Source organism: Cercospora beticola, chromosome 2 (genome assembly GCF_033473495.1).
Source record: "Cercospora beticola chromosome 2, complete sequence".
NCBI classification, from domain to species: domain Eukaryota; kingdom Fungi; phylum Ascomycota; class Dothideomycetes; order Mycosphaerellales; family Mycosphaerellaceae; genus Cercospora; species Cercospora beticola.
This window is the reverse complement of record NC_088936.1, coordinates 3,073,999-3,095,481: the sequence shown is the minus strand read 5'-3', so window position 1 is coordinate 3,095,481 and position 21,483 is coordinate 3,073,999. Positions and strand designations below refer to the sequence as shown.

At 53.6% G+C, this 21,483-nt stretch overlaps 6 protein-coding genes across 6 annotated transcripts; 2 read left to right on the top strand and 4 right to left on the bottom strand.

The window, feature by feature from the left end:
- Positions 1-104: 104 nt before the first annotated feature.
- RHO25_003137 (uncharacterized protein) lies at positions 105-7,729 on the bottom strand (the record flags this gene model as incomplete). Its single annotated transcript, XM_023598660.1, has 9 exons — positions 105-2,371; positions 2,428-2,729; positions 2,787-3,059; positions 3,113-3,280; positions 3,332-3,431; positions 3,481-6,208; positions 6,268-7,194; positions 7,261-7,481; positions 7,600-7,729. 9 exons carry the CDS (start codon positions 7,727-7,729, stop codon positions 105-107), a joined length of 7,116 nt encoding a protein of 2,371 aa, XP_023455055.1.
- A 3,933-nt stretch (positions 7,730-11,662) lies between these two features.
- On the bottom strand, positions 11,663-13,561 carry RHO25_003136 (uncharacterized protein; the record flags this gene model as incomplete). Its single annotated transcript, XM_023598659.1, has 3 exons — positions 11,663-12,834; positions 12,889-13,148; positions 13,200-13,561. 3 exons carry the CDS (start codon positions 13,559-13,561, stop codon positions 11,663-11,665), a joined length of 1,794 nt encoding a protein of 597 aa, XP_023455048.1.
- Positions 13,562-13,909: 348 nt separating this feature from the next.
- Positions 13,910-15,199, top strand: RHO25_003135 (uncharacterized protein; the record flags this gene model as incomplete). Its single annotated transcript, XM_023598658.1, has 2 exons — positions 13,910-14,250; positions 14,311-15,199. 2 exons carry the CDS (start codon positions 13,910-13,912, stop codon positions 15,197-15,199), a joined length of 1,230 nt encoding a protein of 409 aa, XP_023455049.1.
- A 260-nt stretch (positions 15,200-15,459) lies between these two features.
- RHO25_003134 (uncharacterized protein) lies at positions 15,460-16,818 on the bottom strand (the record flags this gene model as incomplete). The annotated part of the gene is made up of 3 exons (XM_023598657.2): positions 15,460-15,679; positions 15,732-16,218; positions 16,329-16,818. 3 exons carry the CDS (start codon positions 16,816-16,818, stop codon positions 15,460-15,462), a joined length of 1,197 nt encoding a protein of 398 aa, XP_023455046.1.
- Positions 16,819-17,564: 746 nt separating this feature from the next.
- Positions 17,565-19,772, top strand: RHO25_003133 (uncharacterized protein; the record flags this gene model as incomplete). Its single annotated transcript, XM_023598656.1, has 2 exons — positions 17,565-18,604; positions 18,662-19,772. The coding sequence occupies 2 exons, from the start codon at positions 17,565-17,567 to the stop codon at positions 19,770-19,772; spliced, it is 2,151 nt and encodes a 716-aa protein (XP_023455047.1).
- A 436-nt stretch (positions 19,773-20,208) lies between these two features.
- RHO25_003132 (uncharacterized protein) lies at positions 20,209-21,160 on the bottom strand (the record flags this gene model as incomplete). The annotated part of the gene is made up of 4 exons (XM_023598655.2): positions 20,209-20,535; positions 20,592-20,798; positions 20,859-20,944; positions 21,019-21,160. The coding sequence occupies 4 exons, from the start codon at positions 21,158-21,160 to the stop codon at positions 20,209-20,211; spliced, it is 762 nt and encodes a 253-aa protein (XP_023455052.1).
- Between the last annotated feature and the right edge of the window lie 323 nt (positions 21,161-21,483).

The window sequence follows — 21,483 nt, the reverse complement described above, 5'->3', positions numbered from 1 at the left end:
TCGATTGATCTATGCTATGCTCGCTGATGCTCCGATTCCCCCCATCTATGCCATTATGCTCATGTTACATTATCATGCTCTATTATATCATCTATGGGTATCATTCATGGCTTCGTAAGCTGTTCCTTCCGGAAGAACTTGTAAAACCCAACGCACAACGCAAGATTTGCAATTAAGCCCACCCAAAACCAAGCCTGCCAAATGGCTTCTGCGCCACCGCTGATGTCTGGAGAGATCGGCCCGGGTCCGAGTCTGTTCGGGCCAACACCGCGGCCCAGCATCGTTGCGAGAGATCCAATGACTTGCATCGCTGTCACGGCGAACGCTACGTGCGTTCTTGTCAACGTGCCGAGCATGATCATGCCCAGACCAACGCCTTGGACGGCATCGAGGACACCGAGCCACAGCCACAGAGATCGGGATAGCAGGGCGCTCGCGACGTAAATCGTGCCAGTGTCGATGCTGCCAGGAGCCCAAGGGAGCCAGAGACCGATGTTGCTGGTGCCCCACCAGATTTGAGCCCAGCGAGGAGCTCCAAGACCAATGGCGAACAGCGGCAGAATCCAAGAGTGCGACTTGGACAAATATGCAAACAACCCGCAGAATGCCGCCCAAACGCCAATGAAGAAGAATGCTACCAGCGCGAACACCTGCCATCCGGAAGCGTGCTGGCTGCTGAAGAGAAAAGACCAGTTGCGACCATATGGCGCACTGAGGAAGAAGTTCTGCACAATGGCAGTGACGAAGAACCAGAGGATGACCTTTCTCCGCGCGATCGAGCGATAGAAGCTTGGCATCTTTCCTGGTGCTTGTCGATAGTAAGCTGGTAGTCCGGTCCACATTACGAGACAAATCAGCCAAAGTGCGAAGCCAATAGGCAGAGTGATCGCTGTGACCTTCCACGTGCCAACGACAGGATCGCTGTTGGCAGTCATGCCTGCAGAGGTGCGGCGGGAGAGAAAGCTGCCCCAGTACCAGAGAGCTACCACGTAGATTTGCTGGGAGCCTTGGATGAGGCAGGCACGCAACACCCACGACTTGATAGGTGCACCACCCTCGTCTCCGAAATTCAATGCGAAAAAGAGGGCACCAGATGCCGAGGCCAGCGCATAAAATCCAGTGCCGACATTCTGCACCCAACCCACGCCGACGTACGTCGGAGCGAATCGAGCTAGGCCGACGATGAAGAATGCCAGTCCGTAAAAGAAGAATGGCAGTGACAGAGCCACCACGGATGCGAAACGTCTGAACAGGTACCACCACATCATAGAAGCCAGAAGGTAGATGGATGCGACGACGTACAGCTTGGTCGCTGTCTGACCAACCTCTCCAGTAAGCAATGTGATCTGGTAACTGTTGGCTGCGATGATTTGACCGAGAGCGAGGAAGTACGCGTAGAGTGGCCATGTGAACACCTTGACTTGCATCCATTTGCCCAGACCTCGAGGTGGCTTGTACTCATCTCCTAGTGCGAAAGCAGAGGTAGTAATGCCTGATTCCTTGATCGAGCTTCCATCGGCAGTCTCAGGTTCAGAGGGCGCGATTGACGCAGGGCGTGACTGCCGGGTGACTAGAGTTGTGGTACTCTCCTGTTTGAGCATACCCAATTTTGCGTTTCTGAACTCATTGAACCATTCTTTCTCTGACTTGACTAGGAAGTCTTCGATGCAGTGGTCGCTTTCGGAGTTTTTGCCATCCAGAGCCTGCAGTTTTCGACTGAAGCGACGATAGAAGTGGCCGTTCGAGTCCGTGAAGAATGGATCGACCTTTTGCAGGTTGAAGTCGTTCTTTTCTCCGACCACGTTTATCAGCGAGAGCCTGGAAGCGGGGAACGAGTTGCGTTTATAGTGATCGGGGATGTCTGGTACAGGTGGAGGGTAGCTGCTTCGGTTACCTGTCGAGGTGCCTCCAGGTGTGGTCGGCGTGGAAGGTCGCAGTGGGGTGATTGCATCTCCATCCGACCCTGTTAGTGATGGCAATGACTCCATAGATGCGCGAGAAGTAAGGCCGCTTCGAAATCCATCGTCGCTATGGCCGGGACCATCGGAGAATCCGTGAGACGCGTGTCTGGCATTAGCCAATGTAGGATGAATGCTTGGATGTGGATGGACTAAGGTCACGGAAGACCAGCCATTTCTTTCCGACACGATCCTGTCGTGAGTTCGAATGGCAGTCGATTGCAATATCTCCAATTCCTCAACCCACTGGGCGACTGGGAAACGCTGCTTTGCTGAGCGCGCTCTCATAAGTGCTCTGGTTTTCTGCGATGAGCTCATGGCGCCACGAATGGCATCCTTAAACTGGTGAAGCAAATGCGATGGTGTTGTAGATTCGACCGTGTACCACCAACCTGGCATCTGACCAAGGCCACCTAGGGAGAGAATGTTAGCTATGGCTTTGTGCGAAATCAGGAAGGCTTCAACGTACCAACTCGTGCGCCTACGCCCAGCGCTCCTTTTCTACCGAATTCGACTGCGACCAAGCCAAAGGGCTCGTCACGTGATGGGATGAGAGCGAACTCAGCGCCGGAGAAGACGAAAGGTGGCAAAGCTGTGAAAACTGGCTTTGAGCATACCCGTTTGGGGTACAAATTCATAAGCCTGTCTAGCTTGAGTGCCGCGAACTTTCCGTGCAAGTCGATGACGGGTCCAATGGCGATCAGCTGAACGTTAGGGTGAGACTCCAGAATGGCAGGGAATGCGTCCGCGATCAGATCGATGCCCTTTTGCCTATCAAGGGTGTCAGTACTCTTCCACGCAGCTCGTTGCGCATTCTCAGGAACTCACATCGACCAGCGTCCCACGAACACGAATAGCTCGGCTTTGGCATTGACCTCAAGTCCAGCCCACTCTTGTGCTTGCACACGCCACTCGAGGCGCTGCTGCTCGAAGTCCTCGTCAATTCGGATGTCTTTGTCGGCGACAGCTTTCTTGTCCCATGCTGCAGTGTCAGAAGGATCTGGGTTCTGTAGTGATTGCACTTCCTTCAATCCCCAAAAGATTGGATAACGGGTGTATGCTCGTGATCCATACTTCCTTGACACACCGACGGCACCGAAACTACGAGGCTTGTTAGCGGTGTCCACACCAGAGGCAATTGCGATGATGCTCACCCTTCCTGGTGGATTCGCAGATACGAGGCACCAGCGTGGAGCAAGTTGAAGATTTCGCCGAATTGGACATATTCGGAAACAATGTCAGGTGGTAGATTGAAGACTGAGCAAACCTCATCGCGCTCTTTCTTCGTGCGCATTGGCCACAGTCCTTGAAATTCCGCATTGCTAGGGGCAAATTAGCCTCGGTGTCCACGTACATGCGTAGTCTTGACTTACTGAAGACTCAGGCACACTGGAACAGTGCGAGGGAGAAGGTATAGAGGTGCGACTGTTCCATGGTAGTCGTTAATATGATACATGTCGACCGGGAAGCGGACTGTGAGGGAGTCAGTAATGTACGAACGAGCTTCCTTGACACGACATACCAAGCGCCTGTGCGATACACTGGTTCCACGCGGAATAGTAGATTGCGGATTCCAGATCGTCCATGCGGGCTGGGTAAGGTTCTTCTTTGCTCTGTTGCCTGAAGATTGGGGCATCCAGGAGGACGTAAGTAATATTTCGCAGTTTGTGATACTGCACGTTCACATTGTAGGTCTGACCGAGAACGGCGACCGTCATCGGTAGAGCGACTTCATCAACTGGATACTCGATACCTCCGACGCAAGGTACGACCCAGATCAAGTCCTGATGCTCGAGATTCTTACCCATGAGCTGCGCCATCACACCAAGACCGCCGATCTTGATTTTAATGGCCCAATCCTCAATGTCGTACTCCATGGTCGCGATGAGAACTTTTCGTCGGGATTCGGACTGAGCCATAATAGCTTCAGTCTTGCGTGAAAAGATGAGTGATTGGCGCTTGAGCTTGGACAAGAGGGTTTCGCGTTCCTCGCCAGGCATGGGCTGAAGTCGCTTTCTTAGTCCGTATGGAAGCAAGCGGATGAGACCAAGCTTCTCAGTGATTCCGACTTGATTGAACTTGATCTTGTAGAAGCTTCGCACGAAGATCCACACCGAGAGGGCGGCAGTGATGAGTGGGGTCACCCACAAAGTGAGATAAAGACCAAGTTGCTGCCACATCGAGCCGGTCGGCTCAAGTCGGAATCTCAGGCTGCCATCATCCACGACATACTTCCATGCGATGAAGGGCTTTGGTGGTGGGGCTGTAATGTTCAGGACGACGGGTGCGAGCGAAGAAGGTGGGAGTCGATCCAGGACGGAATCACGATCGATATCTCCCATGACCATGCTCTGATCGGGCTGTCCGTCGGGATTCATGCCCCAGATGTTGATTTGTGTGACAGACCCGTTGTTGCTCCATTCAGCCATATACGTCTTTGACCATGTGTAGTCTTCTGTGAGACGAAACTTGTTGTCCAGACCTGCGTCGAAGCCATAGGCATTGTACGGGCCGTTCAAATGCATGTGAGGAAACCTGCGTGCCTTGCTCCTTAGATCTGCTTGCTGTACATGGCTACTCGATCCTGCGAAGCGACTGAAGTACTCAACACGGACGTGCTCGCCGTCCCAGGTCTTGCGATTGTCTCCAGTGTTAGTGATGTTATTCAGGCCGCCTTGGTATGGTGCCCATTGCGAGAATGAGCCGCCGAAGTCTGTCGAGTAACGGTACAGATCAGATCCTGGGGCAGAATGGTTCAGCATCAGCTGGTCTTTTTGTTTCACTAGCAGTGTACTGGAGTAGTTAGCAGATCTGGTGAACACGATCGGGTTGTTCGGTTGGCCGACTCGCAGCAGAAAGTGATCGCGGGCCTCTGTGGTGGCGTTGATTGTAAGCTGATCCGAGGTGATAGCCGCTCTCGGGTGGTCGACTGTCATGCGATGGACGCCGTTGGCTACACCCTTGAGCGTCGCAGACCACGACCAAACGGAAGGCACATGGCCTACCAGAGGTGTAGGGCCTTTCTCGAAAGAGCCGCACCTGACGCTGTCCGGGTCCACGTAAGCAAAAACGCTGCTTTCTGTTTTTGACGAAATGCTGATACTGTTCGTAACGCTTTCGCAGTCCATGTCCGAGGAGAACTCGACCGACACGTTTACGTCTTCGGTAGCTGTGGGATCGGCATTCAAGGACAGAAGACGTGCGTCGTGTCCAGGCGTGAACTTTGTGATCATTGGCTTGGGACCAATCCACTTTCTGATTGGAACGTAAGCACGATGGTCATAAGCCGCCATAGTCAGTAATTCTAGACATCCATTGAAGTCTGTCGAATTGTCGAACCCGAAAACTTGTGTGCTGTTCAATAAAGTGTGCTCGTCGTACGGGTGGAAAAGGTTCTTGACTCTCGTCCCTGCAGGATACGGTGCGATCAAAGACGTCGTGTTCAACCCAGTTGTGTTATCTGTGCAATCGAAGTGGTATGTTGTGCTGGTGTTCAAGTTCGAGTACACCAGCCAGACCGGAGTCGCAGGAATTGATCTGCTCGCTCTAGTGCTGTTGCCGCGAAAGATGGTGCTGCTGTTGCGATATCGTCCTCCATTTGCGGTAAAGTTGCTGCCGACCAAAGTTGGTATGTCGGTCTCGTTAACAATGGTCGACAGGTTTTGCATGCCAACAAATTCGGATCGCAAGACGCTCCAAAGTCCAGTTTCAGTTGTGACTCCGCTTGAACCTTGATAAGATACGTCCCAGGTTTGGTTAGAGAGCTGCTGTAAGAAGAATCCATTTGTCAGAACAGGGTACGCCTCCCGGAGGTGGTACATCCGGCGAAGGATATTGCGGACTGGCGCAGAAGGATCGCGGTGATCAGCGCTCACTCCGTCGTCGTTACACCCGTGTCTGGTGGCATTCCAGGGCATCTTGTAATACTGCGTAGAGTCAAGTCCGTAGCATCCATGAGTTTGCCATGCGGTGGCTGTGCTCATTGGCATTCGGCCGAAGATGTAGTTGTCATTCGTCGAATCAAGCACGTAAAACTCTTGCTCTTCGCCCCAGAGAAGTTTTGGCACTCCCGGTAGGAGCAGATTCGTGATAAAATGCCCCAGAAGTTGTCGATGAATGCCATTCTCGATAGCTGGCCAGCGGAAAACATCCTGATTAGTGACTCCAAACATGTGACGAGGGTCAAATTTCCCAGTATTCGCGTTGACCATATCGTTTGTCAACATGAAGGTATTCCATTGATCGACCCACTGCAGTATATCGTCAGAATTTGAAGCAAGAACTGATGTTCAGCTGCGAAGACACTTACATTGCGAGGCGCGTCGTAGCCAGCTTCCAGGTTACCGTCCATGCCCAGGAATCTGGTCAATGTTCGATAGACTGTGTAGTGGAAAGCGCCGCCGTCCAATGCATGTTCCTCTTGCGGCCGGAGATAGTACTGCGATGCGTTGGTCGAGTTATGATTCAACCCGATAGCCACAGTCACATTCTCAGGAATCTGATCAGGTTGTCGTCCGCGGCCGAAATAAATGGATCCCATTGCGTTTCCGCCAGTCACTTCGCCGACGATGAAGAAGTTTTCTTTGCCGTATTTCCTGGCACACCTTCGCATGGCTGCACTCCCAAGAGCCATAGCATCCACCGTTGACTGGATGGCTTTATCGTAGCGGTATCCATCGAAATCGAGCTGAGCGATCGCCAGGCAGTAGAAGTGCTCGATCTTCGCGCGGACAGGAGGGTGCCATTCTCTCAGGCGATCCTGCACGGAGGCAAACTTCGACAATTGGCGACGATAATCTGGATAGACTCCGAATGCTTCGGTATCACCGTATTGATCGAAGTCGCTGTTGTAGCAGCCCTTCATTTGGTCCTTGTATTCCGCTTCGATGGGAAATCCCGTCTCGTTCCAGAAACGAGGATATTGGCATGTTTCGTTGTAGTCGTTACCAATGTCAAAGTCCATATACCTCCGAGACGATTTCCACAAGACCTTGTGCTCTTGCAACGAGAATGGGGTCGACTCGTTCAGATAGCCATCAAAACCAATGAGATCGCCCAGTGTCGCGAAGGTGTTGTCGAGCACCACGTACATGCCACGGGCATGAATCTCGTCAATCGCAAGCCTCCACATCTCGATAGTGCCGAAGTGAGGATCGAGAACGGACAAATCGACAGGGCTGTACGAGTCATATACCCATGGTTGGTTCATGAACGGTGAGCCGGCGATGTAAAGGGCCTGCATTGGTTGTTATTAGCGATTCCCCGTCGTGAAGCCTCACTAAGAAGTAGGTCCATAGCTCACCTTGATTCCCATGCCCTGCAAATAGTCTAGGGTGTCGACCAGACCTTGGAGGTCGCCTCCATGTCGCATCTGATTGGAGTCTGTGACTCGCTCGAATACTGTCCCATTGATGTTGTCATTGTATGGGTCTCCATTGACAAACCGGTCCAGGAACAATGTGTAGAATGGAAACCGCCAGTTTTCAGGCGATGCTGTGTAGTTGTGCCCGGTCCATTCGCCCCCTGGGACAGTCGTCAGCGCATGCCTCAGATGAATACCCGCGGCCGAAGTACTCGAATCGACATATTCATGCTCTTGCTTTGGTTCGATCTTTCGGAATGCAATGGCTGATTTACTTACAGAAATCCAGGGGGTTCACGCCTGTTTGATTCTGGTTCAAGTTGTATTCTGTGAGAGCGGGATCATACTTGTACGCTGTCGTGCGAACGACCAGCAACAAGCATGCGATTATCCATGCCATGAACTCCATAGCAGGACGCTGTAGAGCACAAGGCACAGATTGTCTAGCAGAGAAGACAAGAACACCAACGATCGCCCTACGGATGCTAGAGGAGCATGATGGCGGCCTCTAATTCTTCTGCACAACGCCACAGAAAGGTTGAATAGCATGGCCATCGTGCTCTCGTTGACATGAGCCGGTGCCGAAACAGAGGTCCTGAAGGAGACACTTTTTTTTTGGCGCAGCCTAGAGCGCCGCTGGCCAAAAAGGGTAGGCTGGCTCGGCTGGGCATGCAGGCGTGGTGCTCGAAGCATGTGCTGGGAGGCATGGACCAAGCCTTAGAGACGCCTGACATCGTTGGGACTGCCCACGCGCCGAGAACAGACGATGGGGCTCCTTCATCTCGCCAGCCTGACGCGAGTGACGAAGTGACAAGTCCACAAGCATGCAGGCTCCACGTGGTAGCCAGAAAAGGGAAATTTGACCAATGCGGGCCATCATCAGTGGTGGCATGCCGGTGGTACGGTGTGGTTTACTCTAGCCCAAGCACAGCCGGACAAAGATGCAAGAGCTGCGAACTTTGCCTAGGTAGCCAGATTCGTGACCGTGCCGACGTGTCAACGCAACTGAGTTGCAAGCCCGAACACACGACTGTGCCACCGACGGTTCGAGAATGTCGAAGTACCTTTCGTCAGTACTTCCCAGCAGAGCATTTCACGAAATGGCTGGTGGGCCGGCTGCTGAATCGAGGTGGCGCACGTGGCTCCCGAGCTGCAGAGTCCCAAGTAGGAAACGTCATCTGCAGATGAATTGCCTGTTGCGACTCGATTAGCTCCTGACAGCGAGGGATTCTTATCGCCAACGTAGATATAGGCTCTCAAGCCGCTCCTTGCACGCGACGCCTGCGTTGCATGGCCACTCACCAGGCGGTGGCGCACAGGACGTCGCAGGCTTGCTCGACAAACCTTGCCGCGAGAACATGTGAAAGAACGGTCACGGCACAAGGCTGGCGGCCGCGCATTGTGTCAGTTCGTTATTTCGGCGAGACTCTACATCGCCCAGCCATGACACACCTCTGCACTTCCGGGAAGACATTTGCCTAGTGTTGCACAGGAATACATATTCCCATCATTCTCTCTGCAGCAGCTTCGGTGCCGTCCAGGCACAATGTGGCCAGGAGCAGCGTCAGCGCCAGCAGTGTCTCCACTAGTGACTAAAGCTTCCATTACGCTGGGCTTGCGACAATTCGTGTGCGAGTGCAAGCTGGTGGGGTGTTCAGGCAAGCGGCCTCCGAGTAAAGCCGCTATGGCAGATTCGAGGATGGAGTGATGTTGAGAAGGATGCGGCTCTGCAATTTCGCCGGCTGGAAGGCCCAAAAGCGCCTCGCTGAGCGCGCTAGCCAACGTGGCGGGTCAGTAGCGTCGAACTCTCATCTCGATCACACTCAGATCTTCCCCTTCTGCTGACTCGTCAGTACGGCGAAGCTCAAAGCGGCAAATACAGTAAGTTCCGCCGCGCTAGGGTAGCCCGATCAGGACATTACAACTTGCGATCTTGACAGCTAAATCGCCATGTCTTTGCGCCTCTACGTCGAGGTTCGCGACTCACGAAGAAGTCCAATTTCTGGCCAGAAGGGCTGTTCTGGGCCACACTGGCATGTTGCCGATATTGCAGGCATTTCAGAGGAACCGTGGAGAATGATGCTGAACTGCATCGAAGGTGGGTCAGGTCATCTTCGATGAGGCTCAAGATTGGCCGAGACATGAACCAATTGCAGTGAGCCGGTCCCGCCAACCGGGTAAGAAGACAACACACTCGCACACGCGTGTACGGGTCGGTTTTGACTGCCGAAGTGCCGCCAGCGCGTTCCTGAAACTTAGAGCGGTTGCGCTTCTCACAAACAGCTCGGCGGGACCGACTCAAGACAGTTCCGTCTGGAGGTCATGTCTTGACAGCCTGGTGCATACTTGTGCCAGAACCACCGTCCCAGCCTACGTCGCAGACTTCCAGTCGACTTTGGCTCGATGCCCTGCATCCTTTTGCGAGGGAGCATTCGAAGGGAACAGCATCACGCCATGCAGGGCGGGACACAGGCCGGGATAGACTCCGGTCAGCACACCATCGTAAGTAGCTGTCGCCTGCACGCCAATATCACAGCCACTAGTCCTGAAATGGAGTCAATTTCTCACTTTGCATGCCATGAAGGGACACAGCCGAGACGAGTTGGGCCATGGCGTGATCGCAGGAAGACGCTTCATCTGCCGTTCTGTGCTCCAGTGCGCGAAGGTCGATGTACACGTCGCCGTTGGGATGGCCCAACCTCTGGCGCGGCTGCTCGGGTTTCCGATTTCCAGGAAGCAGAAAATTTCACGCTGTATTTACAGCACTGGAGGATGCGGTGCACTCTCTGCACAGGAGCTGTTTCTGGGCACTTGGGTTCTGTGAATGCTGTCCGAGATACGAGATTGCCACTTTCCCGCCCCAATGGTCTGCAGACTGCACGGCTTATCGCATGATTTGAATTTCAGCGCCCCTGCTTCGCATTCGCGTTTGCTGAGATCCGTGAGGTTGTTTCCTTCCACACGTTACTTCCGGCATGTCTCGCTTCTGTGTGCTTGACAGCCGTCTGCATTCGTCGCTGCCGGGTCTTGAGTGTCTCGGCGCCTGAACGCAAAACCCATCACTGGATTCGAACTTCTGCTGCAACCGGCAGGCACAGTGCATGTCAGAATGCACAGCTCGTAGGTCCAGATCCGAAAATGGAACGCTCGAACCGCCGCTGTAGGTGATTACTCTATTGAGACGGCGGGAAAACCGGCAGAACGGTGACTGTGGTGAGGATCCCAGCGATCGCAGCACGCCATCTACTGAACAACATCGCGTCGTTCGTCAATTGCTCCACGTGTCTGTGCCTCACTCGTCGCCTGGTATCTTCCGTATCTGGCGCATACGCGCAGGTGTCCACGTAGCGATCGCCTTCAGTCGTTCCTCCGGGACAGGAGACGACAGAAAGGCTGAAGGATGCAAAGTCTTATCAGCCTTTCCTCAACCGAATCCTGGTAAAGCAGCGAGGAACGCCGACAGTGCAGCGTGGTCTTCTGCGAGCGACCATGATGGAAGCTGAAGCGCTCTTGCATGCGCGTCGTTAAGGAATGCTCCAGGTGATGAAGGAGGTGAAGTTGGAAATATCCTGGTCTGTTGATAGCAACTTACGTCGCCCATGCCCGAGCCGACCATTGAGAACGCTGCGCGACTGCCAGGTTTAGAGTGCCAAGAAAGGATTTTGTCCCACTTCATTTTTTTGCTCACCGTGTTTTGCATCGATTGCAGTTTCTACACTATGCACGGGTGCTCTACAGATACTGTTAAAAATGCAGCCTTCGAAGTATGAAATGCAGTCGATCTCGAAACATACATATATCAATTCCGTACGCTGACCGGGCGCCCAGAAACTTGTGACAACTGGCCAACCGCCTGTAGAAAAGACAGAAAGGACAATACAATCCACTGCCTGCATACTGTCCGAATATTACAAGGAGAAAGTCCATCACTTCATTTCCACCGGCAGCCGCAGAGATTGGAGCCTTCCACTGCAATCATATCCTGTCCGGCTTGCGTATACAAGACCCCTATAGCAGGTGGCTTATCCCCGCCTGCAAGCCGGCCTGCACAGCATGTCGTGGTCCCATGTAGGGGCTCCGGGATGGCTGCAGCAGTGCGAAGAGCTAGCAGTAAATCAAGGCAGAAAGCAGAATGTGAAGCCCACAGCTCCGCGGAGCCCGAGCTGATATTAATGCCAGCTCGTGCCATCCCAGACACTGCGTTGAGCTTGCTGATGCGCGCTTGCGGCAATCACAATAGATGTCTTCGTCGAATACGCAGCTTCGCAAAGTAGCCAGCATTTCTTGGGTCGAAACTGCCTTTGGCGAATGCCTCGCGAAAGTGCGATGACCCAATCAGCCTTCAAGCCCACACGACCTCAACCTCCAGCTCCGGATCTTCAATTTCGCACCGCACCCGCAGTTTCTTCAACATCTGCTTCATAGCAGCTCGTCCTCCGTCGCCCCGAAGTATCCGACGATCCAGTCTTGGACCATCGCCTCCTGCTTCCAACGCTTGTACCTTAAGCTGAGCAATGCGACCCCCAAACTGGGCCACCTCCTGAGGCACATGAGCTTCAACGAGCTGGAAGAAGGCTTCAACAGTAGGGAGGTCCTGCATTTCGGCATAGTCGTCGACATCGAGCTTCGCGTCCCAGTGAGAAGGTGTATTCCAGTTGATGCGAAAAGTAGCGCGACCAAGATTATCATGTTGTCCGGTGCTGGAGTCGGCATGTGTCATTGCAGAGCCGGTGCTTTGCTGCCTGGAGGTACTCTCCGTCGCGAGATAAGGGGAAGGCCCTGCGGCTGGCCTCTCCCGAGACTTGGAACGCCTTAACGGAGCCTCGATAGATGGCAACGCCGATATTGGTCCGTGTTCAGTATCGCGAGGGGACATTTGGACTTGTGCTTGTCTCGAAAGATCCATCTTTGGCGCACGACTACGCGAAGAAGCGGAAACAGCATGGATGGCATTGAATAAGGTCAGTTGCTCAGCATAAGTGCTGCTCTCGTCCTCATTCCGGAGCATGCTTGCCGTGTCATCCTCACCTCTGGGTCCCAGATGCGGGATTGAGCTCTTATTTATGCTGCTTCCATCTCGCGCATGGAGCACGCTTGCCGTCTCATTCTCCATTCTGGTATCCAAACGCGGAGCCAGGCTTGCATTTCTGCTGCTCTCGTCTTGCTCCTGGGCCATGTCTGTCGCATCATCCTCTCCTCGGGCTTCAGACTGCGGGATTGAGCTTGCCTTTCTGCTGCATACCGGATTGGGCGTTGGCGCGGTCTGCTCATTCCAAGTGTTCTCAACATCAGAGTCCGGGCTTGCGTTTATGTTTCGGATCAGACTGGTGATAACACAGGCCTGGGCACTCGGCTCAGCAGTTCCCTGTCGTGTCGTTGTTGTTGGAGTAGTGGAGACTCCCGCATCGCAGCGCACGGAAGACCTCGTACAGTCCGAAACATCGGAGCTGAGGCTGCTCACATGGTCATCTGATGGACCATAGACTGCTGCGACTGTTGCCAGTCTGTCGGGAGCTATATTTAGTGTGAGCATTAGTGATGGTCCCACACGCTTGTTAATATGCCCACCAGCGATGTCTCCAGGATGCACTGTCGACTCGATTGCACTTGCTGCGTTCTCAAGAACGGAGGTCTTTGGACGCTTGCGTGAACGTCCCGGTGGCTCGTACTCATTGTCATCCCCGAATTGATGATGAACTGCTCTTTTGACCGATTTTCGCTCTACTGCAACGCCTGCGCCAGATTTGGACTTGCACAGTCCATGTTGAAGATTTCGAGCCCGGGTCCGGCACTTTTCGGCGATCCACGCCACGAAGAAGTCTTGGAGACTGATGAAGAATTCAGTGCGTCGCTCCCAAGCACGATTCCAGTCTACTCACATTTCGTGATCTTCTTCCTCGTCATGATACAGGTCCCGCGGGTAGAGGCCATCCCAGTTGTTCGAAGCAGCTTCTACAAGCCAGGCAGTTCTGTCGGTGTCCGCGGAAGGCCATAGAGTCGGTGCGAGCACTTCGAAGGCGCGTTCGATTCTGGACTTCGCATCTGCAGTGATGTCGAGCTCGGTTGATTCTATGGCCTCGGACACTTGATCGATAATGGGATCGACCTCCCAACGTAGAGCCTCAAAAGGTCCATCTTCCCATGTTCGAGTGAAGATGCGGCCAGTGCGAAAGCCCATCTGTCGCTCTAGTCTGCCGGTGCTGGCTCTGCTCTTGCCGGCCTCTGCAGTGAGATTACGCATGCTGGTAGGCTTCGAGGGCGAGTTTTGGCCCGCGCTCCTGTCGTTAAGACGCGCGACTCGCTCTCTGCGACGTGAATGAGGTCGACGCGGCTGATGAAGAAGTGACAAGCAGTATCCCGGTCAATGTGCAGGCAACAAACGCTACCGTATACTTGCAGGCTTGGCAGCGAATGCGCCAACATTAAGACCTGTCATGTTACACGACTTTTGGCGACCCACAGACATCGGATAGCTGCAGTCTGCAAGAGGCTATCGTGTCCATCAAACGCGTCCCAAAGTCCCAGCTTCGCGTCAAGGATTGAGACGAGCTCACCTCCAGGTGACAACTCCTTCAACTTCACCTGCAACATGGTAGAGGCGACAATTGCAAGCCTCGAGCACGCGCTCGGCTTCAAGTGGAAGGTGCACGGAAGCAGGCATAGAGCCACAAACACTCCACTTCCCCTGATCGAACAAGCCATCGAAGAGCTGACAGAAGAGCTCAGCAACGCGCGCGTAAAGAACAAACGCGTTGAGCGTCACGAAGACGAACTGGATAGCATTGACGAGCACTTCGATCGTATTGGCCCCGAGCTGTGGCCCGACGAGGATCCCAATCGAAATACCTGGCTTGTTGATGCCAACGAGGAGAACTTTGACGGGTTGTATCCTCGAAACTTGTACTTCTCCGCACCCGAGGACTATGAATTGTGCGTCGACTGCCCCTATCGAGTCTCGCGTTATACGCAGCTTCGTACTAACAGTCTTAGGCTCAGGGAAGCCTTTCGAGACTTGCTTCTGTACAAAGTGGGCGTCCAACTGTACGAGCGAAGCCGCAAAGAAGCGCCGTGCAAAGACCAAGATAGCTCCGAAATCAACCAGGGCTCAACGACAACGACAGAAGCAACGCAGGAAGACGAAGGCCCCATTGCACCCGAGCAGACTTCGTGCACCAAACCACAGAACAGCTTTTCCCCTGCAATTCGGTCATCCCTACGCAAGCACATCTTAAATGCATTTCTGCAATCCGAGAGCAGCGAATCAGACGAGCTGCCTCCGGAAGTGCTCGTAGCCATCGCGGCCGCCGTAGTTGACGACAAAACCACGTACAAGTGGCGAGGTACCAGTTACAACGTACCGGAGGATATGCTGGCAGAGGGAAAAAAGATCATTGAGCGCTTCTCGAAATCCCCAGAAGACGAGCTTCAGCCCGCGGTGAGCTCTGCAAACGGCCGTTGCGAAGTCATCGACCTCGACCTGTTGTCCAGTGACAATGAGGAGGAAGACGTCCCAGAAGAGAGAACACCGTCCTCGCCAGAGATCCTTCCAAGCCAGCACAATCGAGCAATGCCTCGTAGTCTCGCAGAAATGCGGGCCTTCCTGTCGACCATCAACTTTGAAGTGCAATTTCGCGTTCGACAAGATGACTCTCCCGTCGTGTCTCTCCGTGGTTGTTACAGCTCTGCAAAACTATTCGAGCGGATCCAAGCCAGCATACCCGAAGATGCTCAGGTTCGAGAAGTCCAAGCGTTCATTGTCTACTTCCAAGGAGTGCGCGAAATTCGCGTCCGCAAAGACCATGAGCTGGACTTCCAAAAGCTCGTCCACAGGATGATTTGCGAAGACGTGCACGAGGGCTTCGTGGCAATCGAATGGTAGCCCCAACAGTGAACTACGGGTGGAGGGAAGGAAAGCCTGGGGTTCTGAAGTCGCGACCGGCTCCACACCAGTTTTGATTCACTCCATGGCAGGCCGAAGCTCGACCAACAGCAGGATCCGTAAACGACGAGACGATGCCAATTGGAAGGTGGCCTTGCGGACAACTTTGTCTTGATTCGTGTCAAATGTTACATGCTTTTTGTCATGCGCCGCGACTGACGGCTGCTCTACTGTACAATACGTTCATAGCTCGTAAATGCCTACTTCTTCAACAACTCCTCGGCCTGCTTTGACTTCTTCTCAAGCACCTTGGACAGCTCCTCGATCGTCTCCTTCCCGAGCTTCTGTGCCTCGGGTCCCTTGGTCTCTGCGGCTTCCTTGAGCTTCATGATCTGTGGTAGAATTTGAGAGCCATTGGGGATTGCGTCGAGCCAACCCGACAGAGCGCCGTTGGAATACTGGTCCGCCTTCTTCTTGGCGCTGTCGACATGTTAGTGATACGCTGGACTGATCAAGGAATGATTGTGCTTACTCCTGCACGTATTGCTCGAGGCCACGAGTGCTGCCGCTCTGCACAGCAGTGCGGACCTTGTCCACAATGTCGGAAACATGACCAGATTTGATGGTGTCCATATTCTGCTCGACAAACTTCTTCACGTCTTGGTTCTTCTCCAAAAGTGGCTTGATCTGCTCGTACCCGGCGTCCCAGCTCTTGTCGCCGAGCTGCTTGAGATCTTGTGTCTTTTCCTGCAGCAGCTTGTAGGCACGTGTCACGGCATCTGCGCTTGCACCCGACTTGACTATTTTTGAGACCTCGTTGAAGGTGTCGTCCACTTGCTTCTTGGCCTCGGGGCCCAGTCTGTCTCCAAGCTGCTTGAGCTGATCGAACTGGCCACCAAGCTTCTCCTTCAGTTCTGGGTGGTTGTCGATGATCTGTTGTGAGGCATCTCCAGCGAGATCAGTCAGTTGGCCGAGGCGCTTGGACAGGATTGCCCAAATGTCGTTGATAGTCTCGATGCCTAGAGATGTTAAGTCCATGTCAGTCTAAATCTTCCTTATTCCGTTTGTAGTCTTTGGCTGCCACCAGGGCTACGCATCTGGATAGACGGGAAAGAGAAGTCACACGTACTGGCACCCTTCTTTTGGGCAGCTTCACGGAGCTCCTCGTACGTAGCGCGAGCGATCTCGTTGAACTCCTTCTCATGCTTGTTGCGGATCGCTTCGAGATCCTTGAATGAGCTGTCGACAAGCTGTCGGCCGCCAGGCACGAATGCCGCGTACTTCTCAGCGACCTGGCGTATTGAACCCAGGACATCGTTGCTCTGAGGCTTCAATTCTGCAAGTTGTTGCTTGATTTGCTCGGCCGCAGTGTCGACATAGCTCTTTGCTTGCTGGGTGGTGTTGACAACGGTCTTCGCGCCGCTGAAGTAGTAATATCCGTACCCGAGCGCGAAGACGGTGGCGCCTCCGATAAGGCCACCGGTAAGAGCCTGTCCACCTCCGCTCTGTGGTGCTGGCGAAGGCGCCGAATCTGCAAAGGTGCGTCGTAGAGACTGACGGGGAATGGCGGAGCTGCGAATGGCGCGCGCGGCGCGTGGTGCTGTGCGTGATCCGAACATGGCTGCGGTGGTGGAGATGTGAAGAGGGTGGAGTGGAATTTGGGAGGTAAGACAGTCAATGAAGAGAGTGAACCTACCACGGCAACATTCGAAAGGCCTTATGCTTTCATGGTCTCGCAGCAGCCACAACTTTGCCTTTCCTACGACAGAGTGACGGAAGTGACGACGGATGGGAGCAAGCAGGGCAGGAATGAGCTCACGGGCGCGCTTGCCGGCCTTGGCAGGAACCACTTGCGGCCCACTCCTCTCACGCCGCCGCTCTCCGCATCGTCATCACCGCATATGAAGAAACTACATGTACAACCCATTGGCACCGATTTGCCCGTAGTTCATCCTGCTCGAGATGCCACGCAAAGACAACAGAGAGCATTCTGACAAAGTCCTCTATTCATGCTGCTAAAGGCTATACTTGGCCTGCCATCCTGCTCACGTGTAAACACTGACATTTGACGGGCGATGCACGTCGATATGTTCTCCTCTTGCGCGAGACCGGTGCAAGACGGCCATCTAGATGGTACTCGATACCGCCGACTACGCCCTGGCAGTCTGTGGCCTCTTCCTTAGACAAAGGTGAGTGCCCAAACGCGGCAGTAGAGGTCCAGCCGAATCCGGAAACATTGCATTGTGCCGTCTTCACACAAAGGAGGACGGCATGAGAACTGCGGTGGAAAGATGGCAAACCGTCGTCTCCCAAAAAGTCTCATTTCTGTCCGGTTGTGCTTCACGCGCGACGCCAATCGTTTATCATGCCAGTTACCACACGATCCAAGAAAGCGGCGGAGGGGTCTGCGGCAGTGGAGGTAGCAGATACTTCAGCCCCCGATCCAAAGCTAGCACAGAATACAAGAGGGCGTAAATCGAAAGCAGCTACGAAGGCATCAAAGTCAGCAGCCGATGCACCAACGGCAACAGCAAATGCATCAAAGTTAGAAGCACGTAAACGAAAGAAAGCCGCAGATGCACCAGCAGCTGCCGCCGCCGTTGCGGCTTCGCCTCCACCCCCTGAACAACCACAAGCTTCTGTCTCCCCTCTGACTGCAAGGCCTACGGCACCGATCTCGTCCAGTACACGTAGACTCAAAACACCGACGCCACCTGGTAATCGCCCTCATACTTCAGCAAGCCCCAGTCCTGCTAAAGTACTAAGCACAACCCCAAATGGGACGCTCAAAGATTATCGACAGGTGACTGGCGCTAAGTTTCCCGATCTTGGCCCTGTCAGGAAGGAAGACTACACACGCGATGTCGATGAAGAAGATCATCTCTCAGGCAGAAGAAAGGGACTGTCAACTTCGCCTGACGGATCCCGAACAACACGTGGAGCCCGCTACAGCCCTCCCAGGAGGTCACCGACTCTGATTCCAAGTTCCAGTGACTACGTAGCAAGACCCGGGGCCATTCCCTACGAACCTCCAGAGCCGCGAAGAGAACAGCCTCAAAAGGCCTTCTTCCGATCTTGGCCTAATGTGCTGAGCTCGCTGGCAGCACTCCTCTTAGTTGCTTGGCTGATCGTTGCCGATCCCGGGAACTGGCAAGCGCAAGCAAAGCTGAGGTTCATGAATCAACAGTATCACGATAGCAATGCTAGACGTATTATGATCGACCCTCTTGGTACATCTCACATTGTAGAAGTCAACGACATAAGTCTATCGGTCAGTCAGTTTTGTGTACCAAATGCGGGCGGCTCAAGTACCACGTCGGGGATTGCGAAGGGAGTCAATATCAACGTGGCAAATTTCCGGGAGTGGAACGATCTCGTGAGAAAATCAAGAGAGCCCGAGATAAGGTATGCTCATAGCGGTTTCTGCGCCTGCTACCTGAAACGAGACTGACGTATGCGTAGCGCTCTTTACGGCATGTTTCATGATAAGATCCCAGGCGCTGAGAAGACCGCGCAGCTTTCCACAGATTTAGAGGCTCGCATGTGCGAGTTCGCAGATGAGCTCGTGGGCAAAGGTCTCGCTCACGAGAAGACTCGTTCATTTGCATCAAAGCTCCGAAGCTACCGAGAAAGCGCAACGAGGTTGAACCCGACCCAAACCCCAGATTCAAACAAGGCCTACGACATGGCAAAGCGACTGTGGGCTGCTGCGAGACCAGGCGACTGGGATCACGGTTTGGTCGAGGGCGCTTTCACAGATCTCAAAGAATATCTGGAGAGCCAACAGCAGCTCGCGCTCGCCATGTCCGAGCAATCCAGCGAAGTATTCGCAGACTACGCAAGATTCATCAAGTTCTACCGAGCATACCAAAAGACTCCTGGCGAGGCGGAGTACAAACGGCAAGTTGCTTGCAGAGACCTTTATGTTAGGAAATGGCCCAAGTGGGGGTACAATTGCGACAGAACATCTCACGCCCATCTGCTTGCTCCAGTCAAAGGCGACCGCGATCCTGCCATCATGAGGTCGATGGCATCGCAGTATTATCTCCAAGAGGCCGGAACTATCTGGAACAACTATGCCAAGCACCTCGGAGACGGACTGTCTCTGCTCGCCGACATGCCCAAATTGAAGAAAGACTTGGCTGCAGAAGGTATTCCAGCCAGAATTGAGCATCTCGTATCTCTTCTCGACAACTTGGCTAATCAAGCCGATAACACAGCCGTGCTTTTGCAAGACGCCTACGAGAGGAAATATGCTGTTCCCATTGATTTCGAGGCCAAGCCTGATGATGGGATCATCAGGTACACTCGCCCCGAGTCAGGACGTTGCAACGCTTGTAACGAGCGCACACTATCTTCGTGGTCATCTTCGTCAATCGCAAGGGCTTCGGCGGATGAGCTATGGTCAAGCTTGTATGACAACGATGACGAGCAAGCGACCGAGACGACGAAACCGGCGTGGGCATCACACTTGACCACAGCCTCATCAGATTCGCGACCAACCTCTGAGCGACGTCCAGAGATTACAACTTCGACGCAACTTGTGAAAATTGTTGACATCCAGTGGCATTAGGTAGCTGCCCTCAAAGTTTTGACTTTCATAGCTGGTAATACAAATGTTTCTCTTTTCCTATCAAGCTCCAGCCGCCAGTGATCGTGGCTGCCTCTGAATGCAAATACCTCTGAGGGCGACCGCAGGTCGCTAAGCCAATCAGCAAAGGTTTTCTTGGATCGAGAGCCAATCTCAGATGGTTAGGCGCTTGCACTCAGAGGCAGTTGCGTTCAGAGGTATCCGCGGGTTAGCCCTGGCACTCGGCCGACTTTGACTCCAAGCTGCTTTTTCTTGCTTGGTATGAAATCTGCTGAACTGCTTGTATACACAAAATCTTCGTCTATCCGCGATGCCCAAAAGTGGGTCACCCATACCTACAACTCTCCTACTTCCCAACAACATCGTCAACTCTACATCCGAAATTCGCCCCCTCAGAAACCTAGTCCCTAGGTCACATCTAAGCACAAAAGTACTGGTAAGAGCCACCCTTGGTCGAGTTTCCAGCTCCAGTAGTACCGTTCGCCACTGGCGGAGTAACTGGAGCGGTAGTGTTGCCTCCAGAACCACTGCCAGGAGTAGTCGTAGGGACAGGTGCAGGAGCCGTGGTAGAAACAGGAGCAGGAGCCGGGCTAGTTCCAGAACCACTTCCACCGACAGTGAAATCGATACAGCTCTCGTAGGTCTGGTCGACTGGTGGTGGGGAGTTCCAGTACATTTGGATCACGCAGTCACCGGCAGTGGAGCATTGGCTGCCGAGGTTGTCGGGGATGGTGATTGAGAATTGCTGTGAGGCGCATTAGCATATGTTGGAGTTTTCGATTGGGGTGGAGGTGGATTTACCGATTCGCTTGCGACGCTGGGTCTGGAGGTGAGAGCGTACTCGTCCCACTTCTTCAGGTCGGATGCAATGATCGAGTTGGTTGCGGTTTCGACGATGGAGACGTTGGCGTAGCCGGAGTGAGGGGCGCGAATGGCGAAGTCGAGGTCGACTTCTTGTCCGGCGGTGTAGGTCTGGACGTTGTCGGTGTTGTCGTCGAACTTCATGCCCTGTTTCCATCTGTTAGCAAACGATGTGGTTGGCTTGACGTTCTCGAGTGTTGTGCATACCTTGCAGAGCCACAGACCACAAGCCTCAGCATCGTAGTCTTGCTGGTTGGCGACGAGTTGCAAGAGACCTTGGACGTTGCCGTTGACTGTAGCGAGGAACGTCAGCCCTTGCCCTTGAATGTTGTCATGCTTCACGAAGTTCTCCTGTGGAAATACTCACTGTCACCCTTCATCATGTTGTAGGCTTGCGAACCGCAAGCAGCCTCGTAGGCTGGGCCTGGCTGGCGAGCAATGGGAGTCTCGAAGTAGCCATGAGCAGAGACAAGCTCAAGGAAAGCGGCGACGGCGGCGAGGTACTTCATTTTGGCTGCTGTTGAATGAAGTTGTCGAAAAATTGTGTGAAAGAACAACCAGTGTTCTCAAAAACGAATGTGATTCTAAAAGAACGTGATGCTCACAGAGCTGCGAAAGTGCTGGACGCGAAAGGAAGTGCTGGACTGAATGATGAGCAGTATCCTCTCAAGGCCAGCAGAGTGATTATATACCGAGTAGGTTCGGCATCTCGCATTCTGTGAACTCGGATATCGGCGCCGCTGTGGTCTCGCATAGAAATTGTGGGCGCTTGGCTGCTACAGATAGGGTGACGGTGGAGGAACAATGCATGACAACACGGGAGAATCTGCAG